This window comes from Arvicanthis niloticus, chromosome 3 (genome assembly GCF_011762505.2).
Source record: "Arvicanthis niloticus isolate mArvNil1 chromosome 3, mArvNil1.pat.X, whole genome shotgun sequence".
NCBI lineage: Eukaryota > Metazoa > Chordata > Mammalia > Rodentia > Muridae > Arvicanthis > Arvicanthis niloticus.
Genome location: NC_047660.1, coordinates 2,700,829 through 2,722,547, shown reverse-complemented (window position 1 = coordinate 2,722,547; position 21,719 = coordinate 2,700,829). Strand labels below are relative to the sequence as shown.

At 45.1% G+C, this 21,719-nt stretch overlaps 1 protein-coding gene across 25 annotated transcripts in view; it reads right to left on the bottom strand.

Annotated features, from left to right (window-relative positions):
• Nucleotides 1-21,719, bottom strand: part of Dock9 (dedicator of cytokinesis 9) — a 252,226-nt gene that overhangs the window by 186,943 nt on the left and 43,564 nt on the right. For 5 of the 25 annotated variants that reach the window (XM_076930549.1, XM_076930552.1, XM_076930557.1 and 2 more), the window contains exon 1: nucleotides 6,098-6,367. The exons of 5 other annotated variants lie outside the window; for them this stretch is intronic. In XM_076930549.1, the coding sequence (XP_076786664.1) occupies nucleotides 6,098-6,259 (162 nt within the window). In that variant the 5' untranslated portion in view covers nucleotides 6,260-6,367. Of the gene's footprint in view, nucleotides 1-6,097; nucleotides 6,392-21,719 lie in introns of those variants that run through there. 15 more of the 25 variants (XM_076930568.1, XM_076930570.1, XM_076930567.1 and 12 more) reach the window with 5 other exon arrangements.

Below are 21,719 nucleotides of genomic sequence, written 5' to 3'. Positions count from 1 at the left end.
AAACCATCCACAGCCAAGGTCTTGCAACCAGCACTGGAACCTTGCAAGGAGTTCTGTGGTGTTGGTGTGCAACACGGGAGAGCCGACAGGCTCCTCCCACCAGATGGAGCAAGGCAGATGGAGGGTATTATTAAAGAACAGTTACAGTAGCTAATACCCAGCCTTTACTTTTTCTAAATGCCTCAAGCTCGATGACACACCACCATTTTACATTTACATCTTCTGCCTGCCCCCCCCCATTTCCAGGCACCCCTATCCCAAAGATATACGCAGACACATATCAGAAAGACGGGTTCTTAGTGGCCAAAGAGAAGGGTGTCATCAATTCTGTGCTCTTTAAACAGTATCCAATGTCAAGCGGCTGTTAAATTAGCATACAAGTCAAAAGACTTTCACAACCAATGTTTTTGTAAGAACTAGAAAGGACCATTTAGTCTGATGGGGCTACAGTGCTCAGAAGAAATCTAGATGCTAAGAAAGGCTCAGTTCTATACTAGTTTAAGCATGAAAAACTTCAGTTTTAAGGTAGTAGGGTCAGGAAAAAGAAGTTTTAAATTTACAACGGGCAAAATAAAAGAGCTGCATTATCCCAGTATGACAATGGGATATAAATAAGAATAAATCATATAAATAATGAAAGAAACTCAAGGGTCTGAAGAGATGGCTCAGTCAACAAAGGCCCTTCAAGTAGGACCTGAGTTCAATTCCTAAGAATCACGTAAAAATGGCAGGTGCTCTTGTAATTAGCACTGAGGGGTTAGAGATAGGGGCTCGCTCGCTGGCCAGTCTGGTCTTACTGGTGAGCTCTAGGCCAACGAGAGAACCAGTCTCAAATGAAGTGCACAATGTTCCTGAGAATGGCACCAAGGTTTTCCTCTGGCCTCCATGTGTGCAGCAGAAGTACGTGTACACACAGGAACACACACACATCAAGAAACACTGGAGACCAGTCAGTTTTTTTCTCCCTTGTGCCCTTGCTCCCTCGTATGCAGCAGCAGTCAAGGTTCTAACGGACCAACTTCTTCTTTCCTCAGCTATGATCAGCAGACACACAACATATTACAGTAACATGAGAGACTTTCAGTTCTCCCACAATTACAGAAAGGAAATCAAATATGACAGTGCCAGCCATGAGCAAAATGAAATTTTCTCAGACAAAGAAAGTAGAAATAACAATGGTTTTGTTTCCGTTTAAGCTTTCCCTGCTGTGGAAGGTTTAGACTGACTGGCCTCCTACCAGACAACCTATGTGCAGGTCTCACACCAGCTACCTGCAGCCTGGATGTGAGCATCTCCAGAGTGCTGCGTGTCCAGCACAAACAAGCAATCAAGACAAACTTCCAATGTAGTGAGCTAATAAATTCAATTACTCTGAAAAGCAAAAATCCCGAGGAAAAATCTATACTAAAAAATGAGATCCCAACTCAATCTTCCACATCAATTGTGCTAGAATTGGCAGTCAACGTTTAAATGGGATAAGACTAAGGAGAAGTCTCAGGTGGAAACAGAAGAGCCTGGACGCAGTATCATACACAGAATACACGCATGCATGCATGCACACATGCATGCACATGCGCACACATACACGCACACACATGCATACACAAACAGCACTTGTAGTTCCAGAGCTAGAAGGTAGAGACAGGCATATTACTAAGAGTTGACAGCTAGCCTTGGCTACTCTGCAAATTCCAGGCAGGTGTGAGACACTGTCTCAAAAAAACAAACCACAATGTAGACAGAGCCTGAGGAAAGCATCCCAAGGCTGTTCTCTGGTCTCCACACATATATACAGGCACTCCAGGACACACATGTACAGCCACACATATGAATAGATAGATAGATAGATAAATAGATAGATAGATAGACAGACAGACAGACTTGAACTTCAATCATTCTACACTTACCAGATAAGTTGTTTTTCCAGGGTGCCACCCACCATGGAGAGGATTCCTCATTATAAAATATAAACAGAACCTTCCTGTAGACACTGTATATCCCCCAACCTTACAAAGCTGAAGACTGCACCCAAAACATCTTGCTTGACTTCAGAGCTCTTCCTCCTGACGATCAGAGGGAGGCTTCTCTTCGCCATACAGCTCTCTGCTTGCTAATCTACATGCTGCCTTATTCCAAAAGTGACTCACACACATAAGATCCAAATAAGCAGATGGGACAAGGCGCACTGTCACAAATGACAACCACGAAATAAGCAAGACTTAAATCATATAAAAGTCCTTCCGGCAGTTGCGTCTGTCAGAGTAGGGAGGGTCTCTCAGAAGTCTGAAACCCTATCAACTTCAAAAAAGTAGCCAGCCAGGTGTGGTGGTGCATGCCTTTAATCCCAGATCTCAGGAGGCAGAGACAAGTGGATCTCTGTGAATGTGAGCCCAGACTGGTCCACACAGAGAGTTCCAAGGTTAACCAGAGCTCCATAGTGAGACCCAGTCTTAAAAATACAACAACAACAACAACAACGAAGGAAGGAAGAAAGGAAGGGAGGGGAGGAGGGGAGGAAGGAAGGAAGGCAGGCAGGCAGGCAGGCAGGCAGGCAGGCAGGCAGGCAGGAAGGAAGGAAGGAAGGAAGGAAGGAAGGAAGGCAAGCAAAGCAGAGCAAGCTTGGAATGGTGGTACATGCCTTTAAAATAGCACTTAGGAAGCAAGTAAAACTTGGATCATACCAAGTTCCAGGCCAGCCTAAGAGACCTTGTCTCAAATCACCCTCCGCCTCCGCCACCCCCTCCCCCACGCAGTTACTCAGAAAACCAAACCACTCAGAATATGATGACAAGAGATTTCTCTCCAGGCTTGCCATAAAGAGGACACCCCCCCAAAAAAAAAAGAGAAAAAAAAAAACAGAAAAACAACAGCACTATGCGATGGCTTACAATTGGCACAACAGCGCCCACCCTGAGAGCCTTGGACAAGCCAGTCATTTAATACCCCGTGATAAGTACCGTCTTATCTGAATTCAGCAGATGAAGAGCAGATGAGAATGAGGAGCAGAGAGGTGAGGCCCACAGTCGCACAGCCAGGAAGTAATGGATGTGGGTTTTAAACAAGGAACGTAGGCTCCAGAACCGCATTCTTTAAAGAAAAACGGTTCATTAATATGTATGTGCATATGTGTGTCTGTGTACAAGAATGCACATGTGGACGTGGGTGTTTAAGGAGGCAGAAGAGGGTCTCAGAGCCCCTGGTCTTAACCACTGAGCCACCTCCCCCAAGATCACACTGTGGTACCTCACTGCCTCTCACTGACACCTCCCCCCTAGACAAGCCAGTCCCCGTGATCACCCATCCTTACAATGAGTGTCACTTCCCAGGAAGCTTCCCACGGTGTGCTTCAGTATAGAACAAGAGAAAACTGCAAACTTGGTTCAGAAGAAACTTCATTAGGACCAAATGTGGCTGTGAAGGCATCTGGCTCTCTGGCTGGTGGGCAGATCCTGGACAATTCTAGTCTCTACCGTTAGGGGGTGCTCATGTGTTCATCCTATCCCACCATGAGCAACATGGTCCCTCCTACAAGGTTTGGTATGCACTGAGTAGTTAAAGACTATATATAAAGCAGTGGTCCTCAACCTTCCTAAGGCTGCGACCCTTTAATACAGTTCTCCATGCGGCAGTGACCCCCAACCAGAAAGCTATTTTCATTGCAGCCTCATTACTGTAACTTTGCTACTGCTATGAATTGTAATATAAGTCTCTGTGTGTGCCGATGGTCTTAGGAGACCCCTATAAAAGGGTTGTTTGATCCCCTCCCAAGGCGTCAGGACTCACAGGCTGAGGACTGCAGCTGTAAGGGTGTATGAAGCTCAACTGTGACTTCAGGCAGCATCACCAAGGCTACAGATAAGACAGACACCTTCCCAAAGCTGGAGACCCTAGCAAGGACCCACATGTATCTGAAGATTAGCTCAGGGTGCATTTGCATAGAGGTGACCCAAGGCAATGATAATGGGTAGGTCTTGCTGGGGTGCTTTGGAGTAACACGGGGCATTTGTAGGTACCTTGCTGAGAAGGGCTACCTTAAGAAAGACCTGGGAGAGCCCAGGCAAGAGCCATGCAAAGCCAAGATGGCAGTGTGTCCCAGGAAGCCTTGATGGCCAGAATGAAGTGAATGGTAAGAAGAACCAAGGGAAAAGTAAGCAGGCAGAGAGGAGGAAGTGTGGGGTGGGTGGTCCCAGTGTGGAGACCTCTGTATGGCTTCTACAGCAGAGGAGTATTATGGCCTGACTTTCATTCCCAAAGACAAACTCTGCCTGATGTGCACACAGAGGATCAGGGAGCACAGACAGAAGCTGGAAGTCCAGTAGGGTCTTTCCACCCAGCAGCATATTAATTGGCAGCAGTACCCCACATGGTACATGGAAGCAGTGTGTCAGAGACCCAGGCCCTGAGGTCTTACTATTTTGTTGTGCTATAAGAAAGACAGACAGACAGAAAGACAGACAGAAAGAAAGAAAGAGAAAGAAAGAGAGAAAGAAAGAGAGAGAGAGAGAGAAAGAGAGAGAAAAGAGAGGGAGAAAGAAAAAGAGAGAGAAAAGGAGAGAAAAAGAAAAGAAAAGCATGGAGGTGGGGGGGGGTCTCATCAAGTCAGGTTAACCAAAGACAAGTCAATCTGGCTGGAAGGAGCAAAAGCCTACAGCATAGGGTGGGAGCACCACAGCATAGGGAGGGAGCACCACTGCACAGGGTGGGAGCGCCATTGCGCAGGGGTGGGAGCACTACTGCATGGGGGTGGGAGTGCCACTGCATCGGGTGGGAGCGCTACTGAATGGGGTGAGAGGGCTACTGCATGGGGTGGGGGGGGGGCACAGCATGGGTGGGAGTGCCACTGCATGGGGTTGGGAGCGCTACTGCACAGGGTGGGAGCACTGCCCTGACTAACTCAACTCAAGCCCTAAGCGTGGCTGGCTATGGGTAGGTGATGGGGAAGCGTACAGTAATGGGCTCTAGTCCTTCTACTCTCTGACAGCAGTTACTTTCCAAAGGACATTTCAAAATATGGCAGAGCTTAAAATATTCAACAGTTAATGTAGCTCCACTTACATTCCATACCAAATATAACCCTGACTCCTAAGCTGAACATGACTTCTCATATGATGGTCTCCCTCCTCCTCCTGAGCCTCTAAGTGCTAATCACAGAAGCCCCTCGACAAACCCACATGCCCTCCCTGGGCTCCTGAAGATCCAATCCCAAGCTACATTCAAGGCACTGACACCCCCTCCTCAGGCAGCATTCGAGCCTGTCTGTGTGCCTCACCCTACTGAGCAGCCGCCTGCTGGGCTCACGTGCAAACTCGCACATGTCCTTGCCCCCACTCATTCTGACAAAAACTGCAGTTAGAACAGAAGGGGAAATGGCACAGTGTCCTGAGGGAGGAGACCAATATGTGCATCCTCACAGCCTGGTATGGAAGAGGAGGTCACCGAGAGGCACACCCATCTGTGACTTGACGCCTCTTCAAGCACGGGCAGAACATGGAAGCGCCGGGTCAAATTCAGCTCTTTCTCATGACCCATACACGTTAGAATCGAGTTTTAAGAAAATAAAACTATAAATATTTGTCTATGTCCAATACAGCTTTCTTTCATGATTCCTTTACAGTCCTCTCCCTGAATGTGAAGACTGACCACAAGCCATTAGTAAGACAAGCCTAGCCAAGTAAAAGGCTGAGAATATTTAAAAAAAAAAAAAAAAAAAAAAGGCTGGATAATTTACCATCAGTGGGAAAGGGGGTCACGTGAATATCTGAACATGCACTTTGCTACAGATCACCACTAAAACTATACCAAGAACCCAGAAGCCTATGCACTGCCTTTAGAGAACTAGTCTAACATGACACCACTTTCCGCCTCCTGTCTACACTTACCATCCATTAATACACAGAACCCTCACACATGCAAAGAGGTGCTTCAAATTTTTAAATTTAAGATTCCCAGTTACTCATTCATACAGACGATATATGCATATTTACATATATACACACATAAGCAATATAGAAACAGAGGAGAGCTGCTTCACAACTAAACACTAGCTTTATTCTAACACCATTAAGCTACTTGTTAATTAAATGAGACAGCATTTTACCAGGCAGAAGGCGATCAATAGTTCTGAGTCTTCTTTCGACCAATTGTATGCTGTATATTCAAGGGCATTACTCTCTCCTTGCTGCTTGCACATGTAAGCACAGTTTCTCTCAAAAACGGTGCGAATGCCTTTGAAGAGGATCACACTGGTAGTGCAGCCCATCCCCGAGGTGTGCACGACCAGACTTCTAGCGATCTCTACACCATCCCCACATCAGCTTCCTTGGCTCTTCAGACACAGGCTCCCACTGTACCATCTTCATGACAAGCAGTTACCGGCACCGGAACAGAAGGGAAGTGCCAGGCTGCTACACTAGAATCCGTTCCTGCCCAACAGCCTGACAAAAAAAAAAAAAAAAAAGAAAAAAAAGAAAAAATCCAGACTCCCTGTGTAAAACAGGAAGGGTGGGTGGTGCAAAATCAAGATGACACACCTCAGATGCACCAAGACTGTGAAAGTATCATTTTTTTCCAGTGAGCTGCTTCACTGCTAATACACGAAAGCAAATGTGCAGAAGATTAGCATGGGTTGGTGGGAAATGCTGGCACCTTAGATCTGCCTGGGACTGCTCTGAGTCTCAGAACCTGCCCAAAATGAAAAAGGCAGTGCCAGACAGCCACCCTGCTGCAGATGCTGCTGCTGCTGCTGTTGCTGATGAAGGCACAAAGGAGTCTCCTCTGCTGCTAGAGATCGCTCTCCCGGAATGCTTCGCCCAGCATCTCTACCAGCAAACATCTCTTTCCTTGACCTAAATATGCTGCTTGTTTAATCTTGCATCAGTGAGAAAACAGAGAAGCCAAGAGAAGGAGGAAATACAGTCTAAAAACCGGTGAGAATGCCGAGATGCTGCTGCCATGGAAACACGTGTAAGCAACTTCAGACAACCTTTTACACGTATGGGTAACAGCCTGCTGGCAGCAGAGCACAGGAGAACACGCCTGGCGTGTGGTCTTGACTTCTGCACGCCTCTCTTCTTCACTGGAGTGCTAACCAGGTGGGTGCTGCTTAAAGTACCCAGAGACGCGAACGTAAACTCGAGCAGAGAGCTACCCCATCTGGCTGGCCGTGTGTCCCTAAAGCAGCATCCACAGTCTGCAAAGGCAGGTATGTGCTGTGGTCTCACTCACAATCAACATTAGCATTTCTGATCCACAGCAAACCCAGGTCCTTCCATCACAGACTCAGTGGCACCACAGTGAACCACGGGACTCTCAGGGAAGGGATGATGGGGGAGTTCTTCCTTCACAGATCCCTCCCACTTACACAGCACACTTAGAAAAGGGCTGCCATTCCAAGATAGACCAATCCTGAACTGTAACAATTGAGTACCTGGGGGAGTGACAGAAGTAAGGGCAGCTACAGCTCATCGTCCGGTCTTATGATCCCCAAATGACTAGATGTCTTGTTTTATTCCCTCCCTTGAAAATGCATCTAAATAGCCACATAAAACCAAAGCAGTGATGGTACAGCCACACACAAAGGACAGGAACTCTGTGGGATCTGGACTGATATGCAATACCGAGCATTGATCCCACTAGAAGACCAGGAGCCAAGGGAATGCTCCCTAAGACAGAATAAGACAGAAGGGCTTTGCCATGAAAGCATAAGGACAGGAGTTCAAAGCCCCAGAACCTAGGTAACAGCTGGATAGTGGCCACCTGTATCCTAGCACTTAGGAAGCAGACAGGGGATCCAGGGAGCAGGCTGGCTAGCTGGACTAGCCACAATCAGTAAGTTCTGCATTCAATTGTTCTTCAATAAATACAGTGGAGAGTGACGGAGGATCCTTAACATTAACCTCTGATCTCTGTGCTTACATCTGATACACACACACTGAACCAGGCTTGGGTGCATGCACACACACACACACATACAAACACACAGCACACCACACACATACAGAGTATATACACACACAGCACACACACAACACATGTAGCACAACATAGCACAATGTACATACCCACACATTCAACCAGGCACACGAGCACACACACACACACGTACATACACAGCACAACACTGCACACACTCACACATAACACACATATCATAACACACAGCACATGCACACACACACAGAGACATGCATAGCACAGCACGCCATATGCACACATGCAGGACAGTACACACAGAGCACAGAATACACACATACACACACACACACACACACACGTACACAGGACAGTACGTACAGAGCACAGAATACACACACAGGACAGTACATACAGAGCAAAGAATACACACACACAGGACAGTACACACAGAGCACAGAATACATACACACATACACACACACACACACACACACACACACACACAGGACAGTACATACAGAGTACAGAATACACACACACACAGGACACACAGAGCACAGAATCCACACACACACACACACACACACACACACACAGGACAGTACATACAGAGTACAGAATACTCACACACACAGGCAGAGCACAGAATACACACACACACACAGGACAGTACATACAGAGCACAGAATACACATAGACAAGACTACAAATACACACATAAACACAGTGTTCACACACACACACACGACACAGTATAGCACAGGCAGGTACACATAGCACACGCACACAGCACAGGTAGGTACACACACCACACACACACACACACACACACACACACTCTAAGACTCAAGATTGTATGATCATCTGACATTGGAAGATCCAAGCCTCCATGAGCCACTGCAACCGAGACAGGTAAACAACATGGAAATTCATCCACATAAACTTAATACTGGAGACTCTAAAACACCAAACATGTTAATTGTGATGTAAATTGTGTTGGAAATTTAGGAAAAAAATCTACCTAGTTTGCTTTCGACTACACATTATGTAGAAACAGAAATGATACCAGGGAATTTTAATTTATTGTTTTCATATTAGATACCCCAGGCCCAGAAACAAGAGATCCCTGAAGACACAAAGATGAAAATACAAAGATTAGGCTGAACTTCACAATGGATCATAAATTATGAACAAATGTTAAGCTGTTAGGATGCTTTGTTCTACTGAATCTCCTTTGAAACCCTATGTTAATAGTCAGGCATGATGAATGTCTGGGTCTGAGACCTCCCTGATCTACGCAGTGAGTTCCAGGCTGGCATGGGTTACACAGCAATACCTATATCGACAACACCAATTGACACCTGGCTTTGGCACTGGAGAGACCGGTCAGTGGTTAAGCACACTGGATGCCCTTTAGGAGGACCCAGGTTCACGTCCCAACACCTACATGACAGCTCAATGTAACAACATAACTCCAGTCCCATAGGATCTGACGCCCTCTCCTGCACTTCTGGCTTCCACAGGCACCACACACACAGCACACATACATATATAGAGGCACTCACACAAATACCCCAAAATACAAGAAGGAAGTACTAATGCATGGCATGTGGGTGGATCTGATAAACACCAGGCTAAGTAAAAGAAGCCAGTCATAAAAAGAACTCACACGGCACAATTCCATGTAAATGGAATAGTCAAAACGAACAAATCCACAGAGACAGAAAACACAGCTGAGTGTGGCAACTCACCTCGTGAAGATCACTCATGCCAACACTCTGAGACTGAGGCAGGAGAAACCACCCTGAGCTCCGCATGAGATAGAAAAGAGGAGGGGGCGTGAAGACTAGTGCCTACCTTCCTAGGGTCATGAAAATGTCCCCAAACTAGAGCATTCCTAATACATAACTGACTACCTGACCCACAGTCTATGTCTATCCCAGTAATGTGACTCATGCTAAGGAGGACATCTGCGCTGAGCTCAAGAGCTCTGAGCTCCTTTTCTGTCCAATGCTGACAGCTCATCCCTCTGCCCCATCTGAGCAAGCTGACCGGAGAATCCAAGTGAATCCTTCTTTCGACACCAGTAAGAAAGTAAACAACTTAAATGAATCCTGATTCCCACCCAGATGGCCTTCTCTGTCCACTCCATAAGCTGCCAGGTTTGAATCGGTAACTGGAGCAATCGTAACCAAGAAGTTTTGGGGAGCATAGCTGCACCCCTTGTTCTATGCCATGAGGATTTGCTCTGTGGTTTAATGCAGTTATCATCCCTGGTGAGCTGATGGCTTTTGGAAGCTGCTCAGGATAAGGGGTTCTGTGACCAACAAGCCACCAGAAAGCCCTATGTATGGACTGCTCAGGCTGAGCTCTGCTGGCCTCTTGAGTGGTCACAGGAGGCGCTGTGGTGCAGCCAGGGCCCACAGCAGGCATGATGTCCCAAGCTCAGAGCCTCCTCAGTCTGGAGCAATGGACCCCATCTGCAGTACTCCCTTGCCAATGTCTGTTTTAAATGTCTTCTAAAAGTCAAATCATCTGCTGGCAAGATTTCCCCATTGCTCTCCTAGGAGATCTAGATAAAGAACCTGGGGGAAAATCTGAAAGTATAAACTGAAGCTAACATGTTTCACACTGAGCCATCTTCTGCTAGATTAGGCCTCCGGTCTATTTTGGAGACGAGGGAGAGGTGGGTTCCCTCCTGGGGTACAGTAACTGAAATAAAGATGAGGCTTCTGTTACATGATGACACGCCACAGTTACAAAATCTCAAGATAGAGTCTGGAATCCAACCCAATATGCCAGTCACTTCACTGAAATACCACTGTAATAGTCAACACAAGGAAGTATCCTTTTCCCCCTCTGACTGAAGATATTCTCAGTAGTAGCCCATGAACCCTGCAGACCAAGGCAACCTTACAAAAGCTAACCTTTTCATGTCCTGTTCACTACCTACATTGACCACACGACACTGTGCCTACCACAACCACACGTTAACAACTTGGGTCTTTCTTTCCTGTTCTATCAATTTTTCCAGCCATGAGAATCAAATCCAGGGCCTCATGCACATCAGGCAAGTGTGTCAGCAAAAAAAAAAGAACACTGGGTCCCTAGGAACAGGAGTTACAGAGAGTTGTGTGCCACATGTAGGTGCTGGGAATTGAACTTGGGTCCTCTGGAAGAGCAGCCAGTATGTTTAACCTCAGAGCCATCTCTCTAGTCCCTATATAAAGGGTTTCTTTTAAATAAAGGAAATAAAGGTAAGGCACTGACTGTACTCCTAGCACCTGGGAGGCAGAGGCAGGGGGACCACTACAAGTTCCAGCTCATCACAACCTATACAGGAAGCACCATGCTGGCCCAGACTAGAGTAACTCTGTCTCAAAAAGAAGGAGCAAACCCTCTTAGCATTGTGTGTTCTAGAAACACAGACCTCAAAGATTTAGGCTTATTGCATATTTAATATTTCATGTATATATAATGTATTGTCACACTTAAAAATGGAAAGGTCATACCTGAAATTTTGCCTTTTAAACAGATAAAATGTCAAAATGAAAAACTGTCAACAGGGTCCAACAGCCATTAAACTTGGGGACACTGTGCTACAGAAAATAAGCCAGACACAGGAGATCACATGGCTCTGCTCCCATGAGGGGCTGCACCGGTAAAGTTCATGGCTAAGATGATCCTGTTTTATGTTACACTGAAGAAAACCAAGCAAAGAAAACTGAATGATTACTGCTTTTCTATCTCTCTGGAACAAGTACGGTGTAAGAACAGCTGCCCAGAAGGGTAACAGCCTTCTCCAGCCTTCTCTCCCATGGTGCCTTAACCCTCACAAAGGACAGAGTCTGGAGAAACATGCTTCATGATGTTTATTCCCTGTTCCCCCTAGGTCCTGGCCTCCTGGGAATAGCCCTTTTAACATGCATCACCCCAGAGAAAGGGTAGCTGCGACTTCAAATTCTGACTCACACACGACTTCGGCCCCTTTCACTGAGCTATAAAGAATGAGGCAACAGAGTCCCATGGATCGTTAACCCCTCAGCTCTGGGAGACGCCAGAGCAGCCAGGCTTCAATTACTGTTATGAGAGGTCACAGAGAAAAACCCACGGCTACTGAGGGAGCTCAGATCTTTACAGAGAAACCAATAAATCCAGAAATGCTAATCCTGTGTTAACTGTAAGATGCTACTAAAGGAGTTTACCCACTGGCCTCAGTGCCTCTCTGAACACCTGGAGGCAAGGTGCCAAAGGAAGAAGACTGACCACACAAAGGACTAAAGCCAGGCAGGGAGCACCGAGAGTCCAGCTTTAAGCAGAGTGGAAGAAAAATAGAGAAGCAGGGTAATCTTGAGGGGCCATAAGGCAATCGGCAATCGGCACCACCAGCGACCAGTCACCACATTGTGACTCCAACAGCCTCTCTGAAGGATTCTCTTTTTGGCAGACATCTGAAAAGGTCCAGGTGCAGCAAAGCACCCTGAACTTGAATAACAGACACAGCCAAGCAAGCACATGCAATGCACCCTCCAAACAGTGTGTGTTCACATACAGACTCATGGCCGTTGAAAGCCCTGACGTGGAGACACAGACTGACATTCAGATCCTACACATTTCAGCTACTTTTAGAAGCTGAGTCTTTCCCTGTCACTGCAGTGGCACAGAAACACCCGTGACCATGCTCATAGGAAAATGTGAGACCAAACCAAACTAGAAACAGTCATAAGGTATGTTTATAGCATCTTTCTACATTGTGGCCAGAGAAGTGTCTTGGTGGTTGGAGCACTGGCTGCTCTTCTGGAGGACCCTGGTTCAATCCCCAGCACCCACGAGGCAGCTCACAACCATCTGTAAACCCTAGTTCCAGAGATCCAATGCCTTCTTCTGAACTCCACAGTCATGAGGGCAGGCACGCAGTGCATATAAATACATATGCACATATATATCTTTCAAAAAAATTTAAATACTGACACAATTTTAAAAAAAATTACAGCTTAATCAGGTTTTCATTAGATTCATCAAGATAGGGAACAAGAAAGACAGCAGTTATCTCTCTGTAATATAGGAGAGAGAAAAAGTAACTTTAAAAAAAAAGCAGAGTCAAAAGACAAAATACACTTTCCTCTATTTGGACTTCTAGTGAAGTCAAAAAGAACTAGCCTAGTCTGTATCTTAGCTGATGGATACTCAAAACCCCAACTTTTCTGGGTGAGATAGAACTCCCTGAGAGGCTGGAGCAGAGGGACCCTCACTCCAAGGCTAGCCTGGGCTATGTACAAAGGCCCTGCCCCACTTCACTCCCCCCAACCAAAAAAAAAAAAAAAAAGAAAAAGAAAGAAAAAGACTAAATGATTTCTCTAACACCTTTATTTAAAGTTTTATTTTCAAAAAGACAAAACAGTTCAGAGCTTTGATAATTCATTCTCTCTGTCCCTCTGCCCATCTTTTTCCACCCCCTTCCCTCTCCCTCCTTGGTGTTTCATTACAGAGTTTCACATAGCCCAGTCTGAGGCTACCCCCAAACCCCTGATCCTCCTGCCTATGCCTCCTGGGGGAATTTTCAAAATCATTTCTATGTGAGCCAGTTGAAAAACATTGCTTTGTGTCTTGTGCTTTTGTTTTTAGCGTGACTTCACTCAAACATACCCTGATATGTAAGTGGCTATAACTAGGTCAGAGAAGCAGAGTAATTTTAGGAGAAAGTATCTTGCACAGAAGAGTAGACAAACTGTAGACCAGGCACACCATCTAAGCCAATTAAAACCAGAAAGGACCAAAAGGAGATATCTGGTATGCAAGTGAAAAGTCACTAGGAAAATGCAAATCAAGGCCACAATGAGATGACTTCAGCATCAACTGACAGGTAAGTTTTAAATAGAAATATAGTAAGTAATGCTGAGGATGTTTAAAAAAAAAAAAAGAAAAGCTAGGAGCTTTGCATACTGCCAATGGAAATATAAAACATCACAATTTCTTCAGAACCAATCTGGCAGTTTTTAAAATAGAATCACTCACCATATGATCCAGCCAGGCCACCCCTGATTAAACACACAACTCGAGTAGAAGGCCACATCCACACAAAAAACTTAAACATGACTGTCCTTACCCACAACCCAAATGCTCACCCACTGATCACCAGAAAAATAAGGTGCTGTATGAATAGAATATTCTTCAGATATGGGAAGACATGAAATACTGACAAACAACCTTTGAAAACATGCCCAGAAGAAGAAGCTAGTCAAGAAAGTCCACGCATTTCATCAGGTCATTTCCAGAACCGACAAGCCCACACAGAAAGAAAGTAGACTGGGGCTGGAGAGATACACCAGTGGTTATGTATGTGCTGCTCAATCGTGAGGACCAGAGCTTTGATCCCAGCATCTACCTCCAGTGGCTCACAACCTCCTGCAACTTTGGTTCCACGGGATCAGATGCCCTCTGCCGCCTCTACTGGCAGAAGTACACATGGGCACATAAGTTCACAGAGGACCATAAAGTAACTCTTTACTTTTTTTTTTTTTTTTTTTTTTTTGAAAAGCAGATGAATGGTTATCATAGAACTAGGTTGGAGGGTAATAGCCAAGAGGTCCAGAGCTCCACTGAAGAGGAAGCATGAACATACCGACAACCAGTGAACGGTGCCTTTGATGAGTTCCACGATACGAGAACCATAGCTGGCAAAGGTATTACCAAAGCAGAACAGATACAAAGCTGTGTTTCTCTTGAGGGTGCCCTGTGCCCCCTCTAACACAGCAGACGTCCCAAGTACTCCTGGAACCATCCATGTGGGAACAAGACAGTGCAGGAGAAAACAGCAGGATTGTTTCCTGATCAAGGGCCAGTTAAAGCTACTGTCCTGAATATTTACAGTCCACTTAACAGAACCTCTCGTGTGGTCAATAGCTCCTCATTCATCATGGAAGCCAAAGTTTAGACCTAAGTTCCTGGCCATCTATCCCAATTTGTTCAAAGAAATTTCTTTTACAGACATTTTCCCACAAGATATTCATCTCGGCTTTGACCACAAGGCTCTCGTGATCCAAGACAAAAATACCATTTGAAGAAAAAGTCAGGGGATGGAAAGAGATTAATAAAGATTTTTTTTCCTTAATTACTCATGTCAGAAAACCTGCTATATTTAGGCTAGCCTAGTCATCTAGCCGGTTAGGAAATGTAAATGTTAAAGGTAAATGTTAAAGAAACTCTAATAAAAGCCCACTCTGTGTGTGCTAGTGTGGTACACAGGAATTGAGTCCTGCTATGTCAGGTCCTGAGCTCAGATTAAGTCTCATTATCTCAATTCTACCAATTCAAAATGTTATGTTGTATAGGCGATGCCCTCCATGGCAACTAGCCTTTAATTCCCACAGAAACTCTTCCTCATGCTCAGACCCACTGAAACGGTGTGGCCTTCTGCACACTGACACAGTGTGGACTCAGGCGGAGACACTGACCCTGGTGAAAGCATCAGGAGTTGGTGAACACACAGGTTCAAGTGTCTCTGTAGACCAGGAGCCCGTCAAGGATGGCCAACCACGGATCGCACTGAGAAATGCATCTTAGATCATGACCTAATGAGTGTGTATACAGATATTTACTTTATAACATGTGCCTCACGGCAACTTTACCATTTCAATCACTCAGCTTTACTATAATTCACCAGAAGGGGAGTGGTCACAGCCCACTGAACTGTTTTCAGAGCTGTTCACAGACTGCAATTTAAAACCCACTAAACCACACCAATTATTAAGGGCATCTTCGGCAATCAGATACACAGCTGTAACAGCTGGCTCAGTAGAAGGAAACTGAACACAATTATGAAAAAATATTCTGGAAGGCAGAGCAATAGCTCACATGACGCTGTATTTGCTTTGAATCAGTTGTCTCCGCAAACTCAGAGACACTGGTGGGAATGCCCTCAACTGCTATAAGAACCCATTGGAAGAAGTGTTGCTTTTTATCCCTGCTACCCAGAGGTCCTGGTTTTAGAAGAATGTCCCCATCAAAGGGAAACTGTTTTCAGTAAATTAAAGGCAGGACAGTCACTTGGTCATTTGGGACTCAAGTCTTCAACCAAGCAGAAGGAACACTGCCACCTGGATTAAGTGCATCGGGCAGACCCTCTCAAGCATCGGGCAGACCAAGCCTTGCTTCTTCAGGGCTTCCATTTTTGAGACCCACCAAGGTAGCTGGGAACTACTGTCAGGCAAACCTAAGAATTCAGACCTTCAGAAGACCATCAAATGAAGAATCGTGATCGGGGAAGCCCCAGTGAGACACAGGAAACGTGAAGAATAAGAAAAGGACACAAATACCTATCCCCAGTGGCGGATAGCTACCTCTGTTAGTGAGGTGGAAACACATACTGACTTCTCCTCATCCCTCCTCACGGTGCTGTGGACAGGAACGGCCCCGTGGGCTCTTATATTGAATGCTTCGTCATCAGGGAGTGCCACTATGTGAGAAGAATTTCACTGGGAATGAGCTTTGAGATTTCAAAAGCCCCAAGCCAGGCCCAGTGTCTGCCTGCCTCTCTGTGTCTGTGTGTCTGTGTGTCTGTGTGTCTGTGTGTCTGTGTGTCTGTCTCTGTCTCTGTCTCTCTTCCTGCTGCCTCTCAATCTGGATGTAGAACTCTCAGCTGCTACTCCAGCACCATGTCTGCCTGCATGCCACCATGCTTCCCGCCATGATAACGACTAAAACTGTAAGCAGGCCTCAATTAAATGGTTTCCTTTATAAGAGCTGCCACGAGGGCTGGAGAGATGGCTCAGTGGTTAAGAGCACTGACTGCTCTTCCAGAGGGCCTGAGCTCAATTCCCAGCACCCACATGGTGGCTCACACCCATCTGTAATGGGGATCTGAGTCTCCCTTCTGATGTGTCTGAAGACAGCTACAGTGTACTCATATACATAAAATAAATAAATCTTAAAACATATTTTTAAAAAAGAGCTGCTGTGGTCATGGTGTCTCTTCACAACAATAGAACACTGAGACACTCTTATGTAAGCACCTTGGACTCTAAACTCTATAAATTAGAGTTTGTGCATCAGAATACAGAAACAAAACTGAAAGTCAAAGACTAATTAACAAAGCCCAAAATGATAGCAGGCCGGTCTCTCAGAGATACACCATGAGCAGAGAGCCGGCAACAGAGGTGACTGGGGTCACAGGGTGATGGGGTCACAGGGAGAACAGGCTGACTGAGCGTCAGGAGGAGTTGTTGAATATCTTCACTCCCCAGTATAGACATTTACATTCTGTTAGGGTCGATACACAAACTTTTTTTGTTATATGAAAGATCCACTCTGTTTGGAAGAATGGGTCAAAACCCTGAGATTTAAAGGAGTAAGAAGTCTGGAGATGGAGCTGCTGTCTCAGCTCTGGCCCCACACTCTACTTGGCTTGGGGATGCTGGGCTGGGACTTGGAAGCCCACACCTCTCTCTCACCAGCTGCCTCCCTAGGAAGACTCCAGGGACTGAATTCTTGCTCCTCCCCTTGTAGTTCGGCTGGCCTTGGTCTCGCAAGGTCACCCCAGTGTGGCAGGTGTGTAAGTTACAAGCAGTTTCCTTATACCCCATGAACGCCCACCATCCCAGCCACCTGGCATCCACATCCAGGTCTGATTCTAGATCAAAGCGACCTCTCCTGTGAGCTTCAGGGGTTTAGTAATGCGGCCTCATTTGTGCACCTGAGAACCCTATCAGCTGCTTCCTTCAGCAGCCCCCTCTAGCATCTCCACGACTTCTACCTTTATGCATAGCAACACTTCTGTGTCATAGTGTAGCCTACTACACTAGGTTATAAATGTAGATTTGAAAGACGGATCATCAGGGGACACACAAGAACGACCAGTAAAGCACATGAAAAGATACTCAACATTAGATAGACATTAGGAACAAAACACAAATCAGAACTATAATAGTATCCCACTACACACCTATCAGGATGCACCACCTTTAAGACTGGTCAAACTGATGGGCCAGCAAAAGGGCTCAGTGGGTTAAAGCACTTACTGATAGCCTGAGTTTAATCCCTGGAACCCACAAAATGGAAGGAGAAAATGACCTCTACATGTGCATGCGAGTGTACGCATGTGTATATACACACACGCACACCCCAAACAAATAAATGGTTAAAAAAAGATTGCCAAACTGAGTGTTGCAAAGGATTTATAACCAGTAGAACATGTGCACACTTCTGCTGGATCCACTTTTGGGAAGTTTGCCAATGCCTCAAAACAGTTCCCAGATGAACCAGCTACTCAACTCTTAGGTGCTAACTCAGGGAAAAGGAAAACACAAGTCCTACCATTGGCTTCTCTTTTGAGAATAACAGAAATGTCTTAAACCTGGGTCATGGTGATGACTGCAGATACCCGCAGATTTACTAGGATTCAATGGATCATACAGTTAAACTCCATACGAAATGAATGTCAGACCTTACAAATTATACTTCAGTATCACCGTAAGATAAAGCACTCTAGGTTACACCAGCAAGAACCATGTACAATGTGACTGTATGTGTGAGAACTCCACCTGACAGACAGTGCCTCAGGACCAAACCACCACAGGATACTGGGTGGCTCCCACTCCCAGGCTGAACTTTGGCATGACCTATTAGAGAAATGGACAGACACACAGAATGAAGGATGGTTTTGATTGCTTCAAAACAGACTGAAGAGTTCCAGCATTAGTGAGAGTGGCACCATTATGAAGCTGAGAGAATTCTCTTGTATAGGAGACAACTTTCCTTTTCTTCAGGGAAGTGCTTTGATAGGTGATGTGCACCGCAGACAGCTAAGTCTGACTGCCTCACACGCATCTACACTATCAGACATCACTAAAACAAACCTGGGTGTGATCAAGTGCCAACCTCAATGTAAGAGACCCTGAAGATGTAGCATTTGAAGACAAGCCGTATCTTTTATAAATGGATTACCCGGATCTTTAGTTCGTTTGTCCAGTCCTTGATGGTGAAGATAGTCTATACTTACCACAGTGAGTTTTAAGGGAGAAAAACTAAAATTTAGCCAAAACCTCAAGACATTCCTATTTTAAAAAGAGTTCCCAAAAATCCTTGTAAAATTTCTCCAAAGAGTATTACTAGTATACACACACACACACACACACACTCTGAACATCCTGCTTTCTGTAGTTAATGTTTTTAAGGTATTAATATTTAAAATTAATTGTTTTCTTAAACATCCCAGTATATAACTTTGTACGTAAAGAAAAAGTAAATTTAAAAGGTACCATTTCAATACTACCCAGAAATCAACTAAGCCACAAGACACAGGTTGCTTACTGCTGTGCAACTACAGTACTCAGTAGAGAAGAAAACGAATTTGACCCAAGTCACACAGCTTATGTGTGGTGTGAACGAGAACCCTCTATCTCCTAAGTCTCTGCTCTTTCTGAGCCATCACATAAATCACACTAACAATGACAACACAAGAAGAGACAATGACTATACGGCTTTTCTTCAGGTAGGCTTCTGACAGGAAATATGAAATTGCAGTTGTTATTTAATTACACTAGTTCCCTGAGTTAGCTCTGCCTTTCTGACTGGGTGACCAAGAGGCCATCCATAACACCGCTCAGCAAACATCCGGGCATAGCTCCTCCCATCCCAGGCTCCCCAGGAGCCCCACTAAGATAGCAAAGGTGTTTCCTGTACAGCCACAGTAAGCATATGCTCTACTCAGAACACAGCATGGAAGCCGAGGCATTTAGTCCTCATTCTGAATGAGAACCACAGTAAATTCAATGGCAGATTCGTCCAACTTCCGAAAATAAACAAAATCAAGGCCATTTCTGGGAAAACACGTGACTTAATTTCATAATAAAGAGATTGAACAAACTCATTATGAACCATAGAAACGTCTTGATATTAATGCATTTCCTTCTTTTAACTTATCAGAGACACCAGAGTGGGTCAATGGCTAGAAGACACCAGGAAGCCGATTAAGTGTTATGCTAAGTAGGTGGAGTGCAGGCCATGCCAATGAGATCATGTGCTGTTAAAACTGACTCTAAGAGGGGCTGGAGGGATTGCTCAGTGGTTAGAAGCCCTAGCTGCTCCTCCAGAGGACATAAGTTCAATTCCCAGCACCCCCATGGCAGCTCACAACAGTCTCTAACTCTAGTTCCAGGGGATCTGATACCCTCACACCAATAGATATAAAATAAAGTTAAATATATATATATATTAAAATGATTATAAAATCCATTCAGATACCAAATCCCTTAAATCCCTCTTATTTGCAAAAGATAAGACTAAAGCTGAGTCTTTTTCTTCCACAGAGACAAGAAGACTAATTTATATGCTACAAATTAAAGGGGTTTGTTCATCTGTTGCTTTTTCATTGCAAATGCCAAAAATCTTCATAATCAACAGGATTTCTGAAAAATCTGTCTTCGAATGTGAATTTTATTTTACTCTGGGTAGCCCAAGTCTGTCAACCAGTGTTACAACGTCTTCAGTTTAGCAGATGTTTCCTTAATTAAAAAAAGATCTAGAAATGGTAAAATCACATATAGGATTTTCTCATAGATTAAAACTACCTAAAAATGAAAGTTTTCATTTCGTGCCATCAAACGTTTAGCAGCAGATTCCAGCAGTCTAAAATGCCACTCTGAGGAACAATGAGCTCAGAACTGCTATAGTAACTGTTCCTCGCTATGAGAGGTAAGTGTACGAGGACACAGGATGCTTTGCTGTATCAGAACATAAAAACCAGACGTACGTGTACACCCGCGCTTTCCTCCACTGACTAAGAACTAAACCTGGAAACATTCAAATCATGTGTCCTGTTCCCTGCAGATTGGTTCATCCAATAACAGTGCAGGTTCCATCTTGGTTCTAAAACAAGAAGTATGAAAGTGAAGGCTCATGCTGCAGCCCGAGCTCCTCCAGAAAGGCCAAGCCCAGTATGTAAAGAAACCCGTAACAACCCATACTGTCCTCAAGAAGTTATGAGGGAAAGGAGGCTGCCACCCCAGGACGGGCTATGCACCAGAAAGATGAACACTGAGTAGCGGAAACATCCAGAAGGCAACCAGACCAATGGTACCCAGCATGCTCTGATCCTGCAAAGCAAGGGATACTCTATAGACACTGGCTGCGACTGCGATTTCCTCTGGGTAAAAACAGGTCCACTGTGTCACTGTTCATCAATAGTGGCCTGATGGGATGGCACAGGAGACACACCATCCCATGGTCTATATAAAGTACATCTCATCTATTGTGTAGTGTAACCAAGTCACAAACGAGGGCTGCAAGGTTCAAGACAGGGCTGAGTCACTGAGTGTCTGCGTTAGGATATCGGTCATGTAGCCACAGACATCCAGAGTAGACTTCTTTCCACATAATACTTCGGCCAGGCATCCTAGAAACTTTTGTATTAACATACTAATTTAAAAAAAAAACCATTTCATATTAATAGAGGGGGCGATAGAGCCAATGCCTAGCCAACTTCAAGGGTCCTCAACATGGCTCGGATGCAGGGATTCTTTTTCTCCCATTCTCTAACCACAAAATACATTCAAGATGCTCCATCTAGTGGATTGTTTGAGGATCCTCAGGCTAAGTTTGGAAACGCACGTTTTTTTTTAACAGCTCAGGATATCCAACACATCCCACACCACAGCCAAACTGCACTCCAGGAAGCCAAAGATAAAGCCCATAAGAAGTTCTGCAACTCAAGCCCAGAAGGACAGTTGGGAGAGAAGCAGGGGGAGGGTCACGGCTTCCATGCTTCCTCTGATCAGGAAGTCACCATGACCAGTCAAACAACTGCACCC